This window comes from Eurosta solidaginis, chromosome 4 (assembly GCF_040869045.1).
Source record: "Eurosta solidaginis isolate ZX-2024a chromosome 4, ASM4086904v1, whole genome shotgun sequence".
In the NCBI taxonomy this organism is placed as follows: Eukaryota; Metazoa; Arthropoda; class Insecta; order Diptera; family Tephritidae; genus Eurosta; species Eurosta solidaginis.
In genome coordinates, this window is record NC_090322.1 from 131,749,706 (window position 1) to 131,766,615 (window position 16,910).

At 36.9% G+C, this 16,910-nt stretch overlaps 1 protein-coding gene across 9 annotated transcripts in view; it reads left to right on the plus strand.

The window, feature by feature from the left end:
* LOC137250349 (sulfhydryl oxidase 1-like) overlaps window positions 1-15,779 on the plus strand; it is a 189,737-nt gene extending 173,958 nt beyond the window's left edge. For all 9 annotated transcript variants that reach the window (XM_067782977.1, XM_067782979.1, XM_067782978.1 and 6 more), the window contains one exon: window positions 15,312-15,779. In XM_067782977.1, the coding sequence (XP_067639078.1) occupies window positions 15,312-15,638 (327 nt within the window). In that variant the 3' untranslated portion in view covers window positions 15,639-15,779. The remainder of the gene's footprint in view (window positions 1-15,311) is intronic.
* Window positions 15,780-16,910: the final 1,131 nt, after the last annotated feature.

A 16,910-nucleotide genomic window follows, 5' to 3' on the forward strand; every position in this document is an offset into this window, starting at 1 on the left:
CATAAGCGTATAAGTAAATTCATCTGTGTGTGACATCTCATATCTCGCTGCCTTGTATATATGTAAATGTTGCTCGTCGGAATGTGTACATATATGTAGACGCAATTATTGATTCGTTTATGTAGATACATAATGATTGAATTATTGATGTGAATTCACGTCACTGCTTAGCATCGGCCTGGAGATGGCAGCACTCCTTAGTTTTGCTAATATTCGTAACAATATGAATTAAATACATCTCTCATTATATTTGAAGCCTACGAAGCATATTTTGGCTGTCCTGTTTGGAATCAAGACAGGCATGGGCTCCACATGTTGCTTGTATTTATTGCAAAATATGTTTGGAAGGTAAGCAAATTTTATTTAAATAGTAAGTTAAATAAAGTAGACATATTGATTTCTCTTTCTATATTTTCGAGGTGAGGAAAGATCTATGAAATTTGCAATACCAAGAATCTGTCGAGAACCAAAAGACCACGTTAAAGACTGCTACTTTTGCATTGTGACTCCGAGTAAAAGACGTAGAGGTAAAAATGCAAAACCTATCGAATATCCTGATCTTGAATCTTCTTCTGCTCCAGTGGCACACGACCAGTACCAGAGCTACCGAAAAAATTATCGCAGAGAAGTGGCTCATCTCAATGCCGAGAAGGAGTTTTTACCGACACCAGAACAACCAAAGAATCATTTAATCACTACTGACGATTTTAATGATTTGATTAGAGGTTTAAATTCACCAAAAAGTAAAGCAGAGCTTTTAGGCTCTCGCGTAAAACAGTGGAATTTGCTTGCTAATGTTAATATCACGGATCAGCGAACTAGGCATGAAACATTCTCAACATTTTTCACAAAAGAAAATGGACTTTGGTTTTGTAATGTCATAAAACGTATGTTCGAAGAAATTGGCATACCTTGTGTTGCCATAGAATGGCGCTTATTCATTGACAGCTCAACAAAAAGCATAAAAGCTGTTTTATTACACAACGGAAATAAATTTCGATCTCTTCCAATTGCTCACTCAGTACATCTTAAAAAAAACTATAAAAGTGTCAAAATTTTCCTTGAATCTGTAAAATATCGCGAGTTCATCTGGAAGCTGAGTGGAGATTTTAAAATGGTGCCATTTTTGATGGGACTTCAAAGCGGATATGCAAAGTATCCGTGTTATTTGTGCTTATGTGACAGTAGAGCGGATTCTAAGCATTATACTCAACGGTCGTAGCTTGTAAGAACAGAACTTTGTGTCGGGAAAGAAAACATAAAATTTGAAGCAATTATTGAAGCGGAAAAAGTGTTAATGCCGCCTCTGCATATTAAGTTAGGATTGATGAAACAATTTGTCGAAAAAGTGGATCAAACTTCAGAAGCATTTGAGTACTTGATTTTTCCAACGTTATCGGAAGCAAAAATTAAAGCTGGTGTTTTTGTTAGTCCATTAATCAGACAGATTTTCGCCGATGAAAAATTTCCAACATTGCTGAATCGTACTCAAAAAGCGAGTTGGAACTGTTTCAAAGCAGTCGTTACTGTTTTTTTTAGGAAATAACAAAGCTGAAAACTGCTAAAAGCTAGTTGAAAATATGCTAAAAAATTAGAAGGCGATAGGCTGCAGGATGGCATTAAAAGTACATATGATCGAAAACAGCTATGTGTTCGCAATACTGGAAGTACTCTGAAAAACGGTTATTTACTTGCTTACAATTTTTTTTAATCACTAGCGAAAATGTTTTGTTTTGTTTCAATGTTTTGTTTCAATGTAAAAATAATTACAATCCATCTTGCTTCCCAAGGCAGCCGGTTTTATAAAATGGAGCGACTCAGGATTTTTCCCGACCAAGGGCTGTCATTTCACTGTAACCCCATATAATTTGTTGCGTCCCTCCCACAAATTTTTATCCTCCCAACAGATCCTTGCAGCGGGACTGCGCACATTCTCCTGCTCCTGGAGGGCATCGAACCCAATCCGGGACCTGTACCTGACCCCGGTCCAGAGAAATGGTTTTGCTGCGTTTGCCGGAAAATAATCTTTTTAGGACGGTCACACTCTTGTCAGTGTGTTACGTGCAAGGGATGGTTGCATCGGACAGGATTGGGTTAGACCCCAAAATCCGACGTCCTCGTATCTTTTATAAATCTTTTGTGGCTCCTTGCTGTTCAAACCCAAGAGCGTCCCGTAGTCTGCGCCTTAGCGCCCCCACTCCCTTCTAGCAGCCCCACTGCTCAGTAAGCCACAACAAGTACCCACTATTTCTCACGCCCCACGGAGCCACCAGCTCATACGGCCGCTCCTACTCATAACTACAATCTCCGTAATAGATTCGGTAACAATGCCGAGCATCAGCCACCGCCCCGTTTTCTTCTCACCCTCTGCCCGACACTAGGATTCCAGTAGGTCAGGACTCTTAGCCCCTACCACCATTTGCCAGCACAGAATATATATGTTTGCGATATCTGGCCAATGCGGCTCCAGCCCTGGACGGTGCCACTTTCCTAGATGTTCTGGTCTCAGCGACAGCAACACCCGAAGGGTTTCATCGCGCCATGCTGCCAGACCGCAAACCCAACTACAACGGGTGCCCAAATGCTTACCCAGGGACATCCAGTACCAGGGCCACAACAGCAATTGCGTCCTTGGCCTCCCTAAACTCAGACGTAGTCACCTATCACTTACCCGCAGAGTGACGACGTCTCCCCCGTGGCACTTCAGAATTCTGCAGTTAAACTGTAATGGGTTAACTGGGAAGATCACGGAGATAGCTGATTTAATGAAGCGGCATAACATCCACATTGCAGCGATCCAAGAGATCAAACACACAGCAAGATTTGCTCTGCAGACCTGCTCTGGATATAAAGTCCACGGAATAGATTGCGAGAGCGGAAATGCTGACTGCCTTACACCCTAAAATCTTGGTTGTGGCGTTAGTTCAGGATCTACATTTTGAAGAGCATGCAACAGGAATCCAGAGCCGTAATAAAATCCTCAAATCTCTTTCCGGCAGCACTTGGGCTACGCGTCTCCGATATGGTCGCCAAGCCTAAAGGTTACTCACTGGAAGAAAATACAGGCCTGCCAAAATACTGCCCTCAGAACCGCTACGGGCGGTCTTCTTATGTCCCCAGAACACCACGTACACAATGAGGCGAGAGTACTCCCCATTAGGGATAGAAATGAAATGCTAAACAAACAGTTTCTGTTGAATACCCAGAAACCTGGGCATCCCAACAGACATCTGATTGATGAAGCTACACCTCCCAGGGGCTTAAGGGGTAATCTCCGTAAGCATTACGAGGAATAACGGCAAAAAGTTCATGCATTTCCCTACCGCCAAAAGCAAATTTGAATCATGTTTGAAAGCAGCTATGTGCTATAAAACGGCGCAAATATATATCACGTTGTAATGGGTTAAAAAACATGATTTTTTCATTCACACATCAATAACATACTTTCCATAAAATATTGCAAATGGACACCAGAAATAAGTTTTCTTGATCTCCTGAAAAGTTACTGAAAAACACATAACTGGTTTTGTGAGCGCAGTGACGATATGCTGCACGCTCATTTAGATAAATACAAAAACAACATGGGAGCATATTCAGAAGAACAAGGAGAACGTTTTCATCAGGACGTTATGAGCTTCGAACAACGTTACCAAGGTCAATATAATGAAAACATGATAGGAGACTATATTTGGGGTTTATTGAGGGATAGTACCTATGACCATAAAAGTAAAAGTGTACACTTTTAAATCATTTTCCACTTTTTTGTAAGTTATTTCGATATTAAAACTTAATAAAAATATTTATTTGAATTGTTTCATTTTCTAGTAAAAATTAAAACCACAGATTTTGAAAAATATCGTTCAAGAGGTTTCCTAAATAGGAAAACAAACTTTTATATGCCATATATTTTTTTTTCGTCAAATTACGACTTAAAGAATTAAAATTTAATGCTTCGAAGTCAAAGTCAAATTTTGTGTTGACCCGTGTTATTGTTCAGCCCCATTCATGAAAGATATGAAGTTTTCGGCACAGCCGAAGACAGTCCCGTCCTTACTTGTTTTAGTTTAAAATATACATTTTCTTTCATTTCTTTATACATGCCATGACGCAAAAAACCATACAGGTGAAATCAATGGTATTTACGGCCCTCATAATCCCGTCATTTATTTCGAAGCAGTAATTAGCAGTAATTTAGTCAAATTCATCGCATTACGGTTAATTCAACGGAGTTTTTTGTCAAGAGAGCAAACTTGTACCTATATATAGTAATTTCAGCAGGAAAGAAACTGTTGAACTCGAGCTATTAATATTCTGTAAAAATGATAGATTCTGAATCATACTGTTTTTTCTAATAAAAGAACTGATATCACTGGTCGTTTCAACGGCGACAACTGTCCATATTATGAAAATGCGTTAGCAAATTTTAAAGAGAAATTTATGCTCACGACGCTTACTACTACTTGTTCTTATGGCTAATGCAAAGAGGATAATAAAATAATTTTAAAAAAAATTTTAAGTTAAACGGTTTTATTGAAAACAATACTTACATGAAGTAATAATAATACTAAAAGCTAGAAAATAATTAGATAGGCCCTAGGTACTAGTCATCACAGTCCTCATCAATCTAGGCCGTTGATCAGACAATTAAATAAAAGCGTTGGGCGCGTGAAATTTCTGAAAATGTGAGGCGTAGCATAACCTAATTAAGGTTCAGTTGGCCTTATTTATGACTATCAATAGAAATTTGACGCGTCCATCGCTTTTATTTAATTGTCTGATCGACGCCCTAGATTGATGAAGAGTGTGATGACTAGTACCTAGGACCTACCTAATTATTTTCTAGTTTTTAGTATTATTATTACTTCATGTAAGTATTTTTTTCAATACAACCGTTTAACTTAAATTTTTTTTTTTTACCCTTTTACCTTTATATTAAGCCGCTTTCATGTTTGTCCCCTCATTTCCATACGAATTTTTGACCCACGGAAAAGTCTTTTTCGGTAACTTCCCGTTGAGCTTGACACTTGATACTTAGATCATAGTTCAGATCTGGGAGACATTACAATGCTAGTGAAAAAAAAATCCGCTAGGTGCACGGTTCGAGATATAAAGACAATTTATTTTTTAATGGAAATTTTGCGATCGACTTTTAACTAACTTCTCGGTGATCCAGAGATTTGAAACTTAGCACATAGTTTGCGAGTCGATGGCACTATAATTCGTGGAAAACAAAATGCCGCCAGGTGGCAGACGAATCGAGATAATGGAAAATCCCTGGAAAAACGCAGGGAATCTTGCGATCGATTTTTATGTAACTTCCCGGTGAGCTAGATATTTGAAACTTGGGCCGTGAGTTAGAACCCGGTGACAATGCAATATTTGATAAAAAAATTTCGCTAGGTTGCGCATGGATCGAGATATTAAGAAAATTAATTTGGATTTGGGAATCTTTCAATCCATTTTTAACTAACTGCCCGGTGACCTAGAGACTTCAAACTTGGCACACAGTTGAAGGCTTGGTGATAATACAGTTTACATAAAACAAAATTCCGCTAGGTGGCGCGTTAAGTGAGGTAACTACAATTCCTTGAAAAACCAGGTGGATCTTGCAATCGATTTTTTAGTAACTTCCCGGTGAGCTGGAGATATGAAACTTGAGCCGTGAGTCAGAACCCGGTGACAATGCAATATTTTATCAAAAAAATTTCGCTAGGTGGCACTTGGGACGAGATATTAAGAAAATTAATTTTGATTTGGGTATTTTTCAATCTATTTTTAACTAACTACCCGGTTACCTAAAATCTTGTAACTTAGCACATAGTTTGCGAGTCGATGACACTACAATTCGTGGAAAACAAAATACCGCCAGGTGGCAGGCGAACCGAGATAATCGAAAATCCCTGCAAAAAAGCAGGGAATCTTGCGATCGAATTTTAAGTAACTTGCCTGTGAGCTAGAGACCTGAAACTTGGGCCGTGAGTTAGAACCCGGTGACAATGCAATATTTGATAAAAAAATTTCGCTAGGTTGCGCATGGATCGAGATATTAAGAAAATTAATTTGGATTTGGGAATCTTTCAATCCATTTTTAACTAACTGCCCGGTGACCTAGAGACTTCAAACTTGGCACACAGTTCGAGGCTTAGTGACAATACAATTTATAGAAAACAAAGTTCCGCTAGGTGGCGTGCTAATTGAGATAACTACAAATACCTTAAAAACGAGGGGGATCTTGCAATCGATGTTTGAGTAACTTGCCGGTGAGCTAGAGACTTGGAACTTGGACCGTGGGTCAGAACTCGGTAACAATGCAACATTTGATTAACAAAAAAATTCGCTAGGTGGCGCACGCGGATCGAGATGGTAAGAAAACAAATTTTAATTTGGGAATTTTTCAACCCCTATTTAACTAACTTCCCGGTTACCTAGAGACTTGAAACTTGGCACTTAGTTAGAGGCCTGGTGACAATACAACTTATAGAAAACAAAGTTCCGCTAGGTGACGCGTTAGTCAAGATAACTGCAAATCCTTTAAAAACGGGGGGAATCTTGCGATCGATTTTTAAGTAACTTTCCGCTGAGCTACAGACCTGAAACTAAAAAAAAAAAAAAAAAATGTCGCTAGGTGGCGCATGGATCGAGATATTAAGAGAATTAGTTTTGATTTGGGAATCTTTCAATCCATTTTTAACTAACTTACCGGTTACCTAGAGACTTGAAACTTGGAACTAAGTTATAGGCCTAGTGACAATACAACTTATAGAAAGCAAATGTCCGCTTGGTGGCGCGCTAGTCAAGATAACTACAAATCCTTGAAAAACGAGGGGAATCTTGCAATCGATTTTTAAGTAACTTCCCGGTGAGCTAGAGGCTTGAAACTTCAGCCGCGAGTCAGAACCCAAAATTCCAAAAGCCTTTTTGTAGGCAGCACTAAAAAAGTGAAAATAAAATGATGATAAAAAAATTTTAAAGACTACCTTTATATAAATGGACCAAAAAATAGAAGGCAATTTTTCCTTTAATACAGACATAATCTTGTTGAATTTTGACTAAAAAACTTTAACAATAGCTCTTGTAAAAGAATTTTGGGACTTGAACTTATAAAGGTAGAGCCGTGCTTAAATTTTAAATAATCAATTAGTTAATCCCAAGTACATGGTTTACCTTAAATTGAAAGATTGCGCTCCCCCTTTATAGTTTTATATCCCAAAATTCTTTTACAAGAGCTATTGTTAAAGTTTTTTAGTCAAAATTCAACAAGATTATGTCTGTATTAAAGGAAAAATTGCCTTCTATTTTTTGGTCCATTTATATAAAGGTAGTCTTTAAATTTTTTTTATCATCTTTTTTTAATTATTTTATTTTCAAGTTTTTAGTCTTTATTTAATTGCCTATTATTTCTCATTCTATTTAGTTCATTTAGTGACTCATTCCTCGTGTGCCAATGGTACATGAACCAGATACGGATATAGATTTAACATGCAAATGCAACAACAATGTGAACCATATGAACCATATGAACCATATGAACCATATGAATCACATTGTTGTTGCATTTGCATGTTAAATCTCTATCCGTATCTGGTTCATGTACCATTGGAACACGAGGATTATTACAAGGACTCTTTCCTGACAATTTGTTACAATTTAAGTCCTCAATACATAATCCTTCCAAAGACTTTAATCGACTCCGCGCCACGTATGCTTGTCCCTCCTAAAACTCCAAAATATTTTGATGTCACTTCTACCGGACTGTATGTGCTTAATATTTGTTCCAAATATGAGCTAAATCCGACCTAATCATGCATGTATTATGTGTTCCAAATATGAACTAAATTGGACCACAAATACGATTTTTTGAAATATTTCGATCCATGCACCACCTATCGGAGTTTTTTTCTTATTATTGCATTGTCATCGGGTTCTGAACTAGATTCCAAGTTTCAAGCTTATAGCTTATCGGGAAGTTGCTTAAATTTCAATTACAAAATTCGTGCCAGCCAGACAACCAGCGAGTTTTATTATAATATTATAAATATAGATAGCAAGAAATTGGCTAAATTATATTACCACGCTAAAAAGCCCCGTCAACGTGAACATACCATTGTGTATAATGTGAATGAAGAACAAATATTGAAGTATGCCAAAAAGTTTTTTAAAAGCGTTGCGAAAAAAAATCTTTAGTCCAAACTGAAGTTTTCTTGATAGACGTGGCTCCCCAGCTGGATGAAACATGCTCTCTAAAGATAAAATAAGCAAAATTAAAGAACACATTAACAGCTTTCCAAGATATGAGAGGCACTACACAAGAAGTGGCCTATGCTGCAAATACTTTCACGCCGAGATATCGCTTTCGAAAATGTTTGCACTATTTTGCGGAAAATATTCATCCCAAGCCACTGCTTGTTTTTCATATTGGAAGGTTTTTAAATGTACAGAATTTATTACATAAATATTTTTAACTCGGGACGTTCATTTTTAGCAAAGAAAATTAAACTAGATACTTGTCACACATGTTATAAATTGGAGATAAGTTGGAAGCAAAAAAGGTTGTTCCTAATCAAGGCAACAATCAAGATCTAGTTCAATAATTGCAGAATGAGCGGTCAGTGCCCCAAGAAACAGCGGAGTTGGCTTGTAACTCCTAATGGGTAGATAAAGGAACTACTGGCATAAGAAGTTTTATCTTCGACCTACAAAAATATTTGCCCCTTTCCTGCGCATCTCCTTAAGCTTTTATAAAAAGCAATTGTGGACTTTTATTTTAACGATTGCAGAACAATATCTCCATTTTGCTCCATATGGCACGAAAGAATATCAGGGCGCGGTGAAAATCAGATCGTTTCTTGTTCATTCGAACATCTCAAGAACCTTCAGAGAGTGAGCCATGTTGTGTTCCACAGTTGATAATTGCGCTCATTTGTGTTCGAATGTTCACATCAGCAAATCACATTCCCAATCCTATTTATATTATCGACCCCAAGTTTATGGAACCAGGCCACACCCACATGGAGTGCGGCGTAGATCACGCGCTTTTTGAAACAAAGAAGAAAATCACAAAAGCTACAATACACCATCCCCATAATTGGTATTATTTTGTTGGGTGTGGAGGTACAAGAAACGTTTTTAATGTTATAGAAATGGATACAGTTAATTTCTATATATTTTCCAATATACTAAAATCAAAATATAACTGGAGACTTAGTAATGAAGATAGCAAAAGATTTCTATCTAAAAATGTTAAATGGTTACGATATAAAAAAGCTATTTCGGCAAAATTTACTATAAAACTACTCTTAATGAAATTGAGCCTTTCAAAGTTTTACATACATATTCTAAATAGATGTTCAAATATAATTTATTTAAAAAAATCCATTGCTTAATGAAAGGGTTATAATGAAACTTAGTTTACTATATTTAATATAAACAGATATGAGTACAATGACCCCGAATTTTTCCTTTTATTTTTCTAATTTATGGAGTGAGTTTTTTGCTAAAAATTGTATTTATTGTTAAATAAAACTAACAAATGAAATATTTAACTCGAGACTATATATTTCCGTTTTGAGTTAAGTCGTAAAGTTTGTTTGGTTTACTGTTTGCAATAAAAACCTGTGTCGATATAAGTTAGGCTGATATTTAAATCAAAATCTGTAATAAAGGCTTAAGTCGATGTAAGATGTAAGTGTACATATTTTAAAATTTGCAAAAACCTACTAAGTTATTTAAGTGCAAAAATTTCTTGCAATACACATACGTTTTAAAAAAGATTTTATGGCCCTTATTAACCTAACTTTAAGCCATCTGATTGACGCACTTTTGATTGAGTACCTGTTTTAAATTTTTTCAAATATGCATTTAAATATCAATTTGCGGCAAACTAAAATATAAGACTTAAGTGGTTATTGCAAAAAGCACAGATATATGATATATACGTAAGCATTCGTTGAAATTTGAAGCCTCTAGCTCTTAAAATAGGGCAGTAATTACTAAAAGTTTCGTATCTGAACAATCGGTTGTGGGTGATATATACTATATATACGACCGATCTCATCAATTTTCTCAGACAACAATATGTGCAATATACGAAAGTATATGGTGAAGTTTGAAGCTTCAATCTGTTAAATTGAGGAAGATATGGCAAAAATCCTTTTTTCTGAAAAATCCGTTGTATGGAGGAAATATGATATAGTGGTCCGATCCGGCCGGTTCCGATAAATGTCTAATCGGACACCCAAATACACCCGCTCACCACATTTTATCAAGATATCTCAAAAATTGAGGGACTAGTTTGCATACAAACAGACAGACGGACAGACGGACATGGCTAAATCAACTCAGCTCTTCATCCGGATTATTTCGGTATACTTAATGGTGGGTCTATCTATTTTCCTTTAAGGACTTACAATTTTCGGTTTCGTGACGAAATTAATATACCATTTCATTTTCATGAAAGGTATAATTACACCGATAAAGAATTTTTAATAGCTTACTATCCTAAAACTAATAGTTGTTTAAATGAAGGCAAACCGGTTTAATCTAAGCCGTTGCCTTTTCCCAAATCAAAACTAAAATACTTTTAAAAATTGTGTGAAAAACTGGTTATACTAAAATAATATCATTCTTTTTACAAAAATCTTGAGGGTAACGCTTTTCGCGAACCCAACATTTTTGAAGATTCTGATTCTGATGAGAATAAGAACTAGTTCTATGTTTGCAATAATATTGTTACGAATGCAAAACTAAGTGGTGGTGCCATATCTAAACCGGTGCTAAGCAGCGCCTTGCATGCACATCCATAGATCAATCATTATGTATCTACATAAACGAATCAATCATTATGTCTACACATATGTAAGTACACGCAGCTGAGAGCAATGCACAAACACACGCAGATATCTTATCTGAAATGCTCCTAAAGGTATGCAATTGTGATTGTGGAAGTGTCGCTCACACATACAAGCGCATGGGGTATGAGAGAAGCTATAAAAATTATACATCTGTAGTTGCAGCTGAGAAATTTATAACTAAGTAAAATTCTGGAAGCGCCTAGAAGATGCCACGAGGAAAGCGCAGAGTATAAAAGCATCAGCGGTAGAGGCGCTATGGGCAGTTTCAGTTAAGTACGCTATCTGTCGGGCAATAGATCAGTTTCACTTGAGCTATCAATCAGTTTGGTTATTAAGCAAGCTATTCGTTGCAAAGTATAAGTGTTATTGTGAAGTACTTTAATAAAGGCCATTTTTCCATTATTCAATATTAAAGTTATTTATTCAACAGTTTAGCGATACGAACGTTGGCAGAAGATTGCAAATACGGGGAATTGCAGTAAATTCGTTACAATTGGTGTCAGGAGAGGAATTGTTGAACAAATTCCAGAGGACAACAAGGACATGGCAAAGTTCAGTGAATTGAAGATCCAGCAACTGAAGAAGGAGTTGGAGAACCGTGGATTGAATACAACCGGCATTAAACTCGAACTTCAGGCACGACTACGAGAGGCAATGGAAGCAGAAGGAATTGATGTGGACGAGTATCTCTTTTATCCTGATGGGGACGAGACAACAACAAAAATTGAAGAGAAAAACGAAACATTGCAGACAGTTACGAGCACAGACTTGAACATAATATTAGCTGCAATAACTGCTCAAACATCGACAGTGGCATCTCAGCTGGAATCGCAGGAGACACGTTTAACATCCAAGATGGAAGCACAGGAGGCACGCATTTCAGAAATGTCATCACAAATGTCATCTCAACTGGAATCGCAGGAGACACGCATAACATCGAAGATTGAAGCACAAGAAACGCGTATGTCAGAAATGTCGACACAGATTACATCCAAGATGGAAGCACAGGAGGCACGTATTTCAGAAATGTCATCGCAAATGTCATCTCAACTGGAAGAGCAGAAGACATATATGGCATCCCAGCTGGAATCACATGAGACACGTATTTCAGAAATGTTGACACAGATTACATCAAAGATGGAAACACAACTCAAAGATGGAAAAACAACATGATGCTGAATGAGAACATGTCTGGGCCACCGACAGAGATATTTAGGCTCAATGAATGCAAAAGACCTACTCGTAGAGGCTGAAAAGTCTGACGAGACTAAATACACCTTATTTTCTAATTCTGGCATTGTAGTCATCAATTACAACTTATACATATGTATGTATAATGTCATGGGCAGTGCTCATATATGACTTGCAGGCGCTCCTGCGTCCTCTTCACAATGTTCTCCATCGGAAGAAGAGCTCAGTACAATTAAATGTTAAAACTTCATGCCTTTATTAATATCATGAGGCGATGTCTGTCCATGATAGTGAATGAAAATTTGTACATATGTACCTCTCCAATCAACGTGGCAAGTTGTTAAAATAACGGGAATAATGTACTTCGGTGGTCTTCTGCTAATACTTGTCCAAAAATGTCGGGAGAGGTGTCCAAACATACACCTTGATCTTCCTACCAACAACTTGAAGGCGGCAAATAAGAATTTTGATTCTTTCAAAAGATGTTAACAAAAACTGAAAAACGACCTCGGATCGCTCCCGAAACACGGGTTGGATTCGTAATACTTTTGAGTACATCTGACGACATTGGGGATAAAAATTATTATTATTATTAATTATTATTATATTTGCATAAAGAAAATTAAGTCTTATTACTATACCTTTCATGAAAATAAAATGGAATATCAAAGTTGGTTAAAAATGTTAAGGCCTTAAAGGAGAACAGATAGATATCTTAATGAAATTCAATGAGTGGGTATGCTTTGGTGCCCGATGAATCATTTGTCTAAACCGAATCGATATATATCGCATGCAACCGATTTGTCGGATAAGGGAGTTTTCAAAATTTCTTAATTTTAACAGCTAGGAGCTTTTATAATATATATGCCATACAACTGATTGTTCAGATTTTATGAACTTTTGAAATTTCATCAGATATTCGTTCAGATCCATAAAGGAAAGGTATTAGGTCTTCGGCACAGCCTGAGGCAGTCCCGTCCCTAATTGTTTTTATCGTAAAATTTCACTACAATCATGTAACCTACTTTCTCTATTTTGAAAGAGTATGAAATTAAATACTATATTACCTTCCTACTATTTTACCCTTCTTTTATGCCCCCTAAAGCCTAGAGCTAAGGGCGGTCGATATGACAGCTGTCTAATCTTAATCCACCTTCTATCATTACATTATGCCATTGGCTCCCAACCCCTGCCTACAGTTGATATGAGCGTCGAATTGTAATGGTGGGTGGTCAACAAGGAATCATATCACAGCGGAAACTTCTCAGGTTTACGCGATAAAGACTCAAATTCAGAACTTCAACTTATATCCAAAGTAATTTATACACCTACTATTGTATGTTGTTAAATTTTTCCACCACTCCGCTGGAAGGATCAGGTTGAAAGCGATTTAAACTCCCTTGATGTGACCAATTGGCGCCAGTTGGCAGAGCCAAGAAGCGGCTGGCGCACCTTGTTGGACAGCCATAACCGTTTAAACGGTTAAGCGTCAATTAAGTAAGTTATACTACAGGACAGTGGTAGGCTGCTACTACCCGTTCAAAACTGTCAGGAGCGTGTTCAAAAGACACCTTTTTGGCTCGGTATTTAAATAAGAACAATGACCCTCAACCGCTCCAAGACCAGGAGTAAGATCCGTAGTCTTTTGTCGCAGGACCCCTTTCGGCATAAAATTTAATTAGTTTTTTTTTTTGCAAACATCTTTTGACAATAGTAAGGTCTTTACTTTGAGGTTATTGATATCAAAGCACGTCTTTTGAAATCTTTTCCGACATTTTTGGCAGTGTATTAGCAGTCGACCTCTGTCCTAGAGTATTACCAGTAACATCGATAAGCTGCATACGTTTCAAAAATGAATAAAGCAAACTTAATTTCATAGTTTTTATCAAAAAGTTGCACTAAAATCAAGTTACATCTATATTCTATCATTATTTAAAAAGTATTAATTTAAGTACTATTTCAAAAGTGGCCCTCTTTTATGCCCCCATTCTCTTGTACTTCCAAAATACAACCTGGAGGTCACTGGAGCTAAGGGCGTTCGATATGATAGCTGTCAAATCTTCCGCCACCTTCTATCATTACATTATGAACGGAAACTACCTATACGAATGTATTTATATGAAATAAATTAAGTTTTTTTAGATGGTTTTTTTTTTACTTTGTAAACTGGTTGAAAATGAAAAAATAAAAATAACTGCCAAATACTAACAATAGTGTTTTTAATGTCTATATTTTAAGGTAACCGCCATATCTTTGAGAACGAGCAATTTATGGTGACAGCGAAAAAAAATGTAGATAACCGACAAAAAATTGTGATAGCCTACTGATAAAAAAATTTTACACATTGCATGGCTTTTCTAATGCAATAAAAAGGAATGGTACGGAGTTTCACACAATAATCAGCTTTGAGTGCCGAAATAAGTAAAAAAAAAAGTTCTGTAAAATTTACATTTTGGCGCTTAACTTTTTTTCGCGGGTAGGGCTCGATTTATTTGCAGCTTCTTTGGTCGCATCTCCTCTGCGTTCTCATTCTCTACGCGTACACACCAAACAGCCAAAACCCTGCAATTGTGTTTGTGGCTCTTAATATTTCTTTCCTTGCTTTGGTTAGTAAGCTCTCAGTTCTATTATGATCATAAACAAACCATGTTTTCTTCGTGATCTGACAGATATCCGTAGAACAAAAATTAGGAATGGTTATTTTCTTGTACATGTTATATAAACATATGTTTGTTGTAAGTAGACGATGCACCGTGACACTCTCAGCAGCAAAGTCTAACGAAGCCGGAAATTCGCTTTTCATCCATCCGTTGTTTCCCCGTTGACATTTCTGTGTGCAACTATCCAAATGAGAGCTTGACGGGCGTATGAAATGTGACTTTTAGCTTTTTGAAGAAGACTTTCTTGCGGGATCGTCACCTATCCCGTCCCTTCCCATGTAAAACCCGTCAAACTTATTTTTGAACGATAAAGACAAGCATAGAAGGGTTTTGAGTGTTATCGCCGTTGCTAACCCTTTGCCAGATATAGGTCCATAACGCTCTGGAACTAGCACTTTAAAGTACCAGCTCGGATACGGGCACGCTCTACCCCGTCCTTAATATTTCAGTGTATATCGGTACCACCCATTTTCTTATAACATTTTTCTATTCACCAACTGAAAACTGATTTGGCAGGGATCTGATAATCATGGTGGTTATTATTAATACTATTTTATTATTATTATTATTTGTAGTGCTCGATAATCAGTTTTATCAAATCTCTCTTCAGGAAATGGTTGAGCGTCGCGAGATGGGGAAGGTATCCAGTAAAGCTGAAGCCGTACTCTGGCTGTGGGAGGCGCATAACGAAATAAATAACTGTCTAGCGCGCCATCTAGCTGAAGATCCGATATTCCCCAAAATACAGTTTCCCAGCGAATCCAGTTGCCCACAATGTCGTAAACGGGGAAGCAGCTCCACCATCAACTGGAATAGAGATGCCGTACTGGAATTCCTTTTAAACATATATGACCCTAGTTGCATTGGTTTTTATGGCACAGATAACGAAAGTAATGCGGCTAGAAGTAATCGATTCAAAGTTAGAAGCTTACACTGAAATACGCACGTTTTAATTAATTAAACTATCAGAGTGGATTTCGAACTTCTGAATTGTAAGAATGACCATTCGTTTGTATAGTTGTGCACATGCTTTAATATAGCTATGTATATTATATTACTAATATCAAATAGAATAAATCATTTGAATTATAACTGTCTTATTATCTATTTACCAAAGTACATGAGAGAGTCAAACACCAAAAGCAATGCAGTATGTACGAGTATACATTAGGGCGGGTCGATTTAAAAATCGCTCATTGCTCTGTGAAAATCGTTCTCTAGGGATCAAAATAAGAAACTTTGTCGAAGGAACCATACCTCTAAAACGAATTCTGATGTCCCCCCCCCCCCCCCTTTGGGTCGAACTTTTGGGTGGGCAATTTCAATTCTACCTGCTGTGTCTTGTGGTGGCTTAAAAAAACAACACAAGCAATTTTACGATCTGCAATTGTGTCACAGTGATACCTTCATTTTTTCAAACGGTTGAATAAAAAACCCACACAACTATGTTTACGACATGCAAATGCATCACAGTGATGCCTTGGTTTTAAAACGGGGTTGTAAAAACGCTAATTTCTAATCATTTTTTTTAATTTCTTTTTTATTACTAAGTTAAATTCATTTTTTCATTTACATATGTTCTGACTAAATAAAGAAAAAAATAAACTCCAAAAAGAAAAAAACATAGGCATTTCAAAGTGGGATTTTTTAAAATTTGCCCCTACGACCCAAAAGGGGGAACATCAGAATTCGTTTTAGAGGTATGGTTCCTTCGGCAAAGTTTCTTATTTTGATCCCTAGAATATGATTTTCACAGAGCAATGGGCGATTTTTTTGCCTCCACACAAATCGACCCGGCCTAGTATACATATACATATGTACTCAGCAGTGTTGCCAGAAAAAAATTCTGAAAGAGCTAAATTTCTTCAAGAAAATTCAAAATCCTATACAAAAAGAGCTAAAAGTATATGTATAGTTTTCAAAGTAAAGGCTTGGTTTCCTCGAAAGCGGTGCCGCTATTTAGCGGCCGTTACTTACCAGTAGAGTATGTATGTCAAAATTGTTGCAGTGTATAAGTAATTATGTGTAAACTCAGAAGACGGTGAAGTTCACCGTAACGTTATATAGCGGCAGAGCATAAAATATTACGGGCGTCATGACGGTAGAAACTCCTTCATCACCGTTTTTTACCACCGCTATTGTCAAAGCGGTGAACATTTTGTCAAATATTTGAAAATATTGATAAAATAAACAATATTTTTGAATTTTT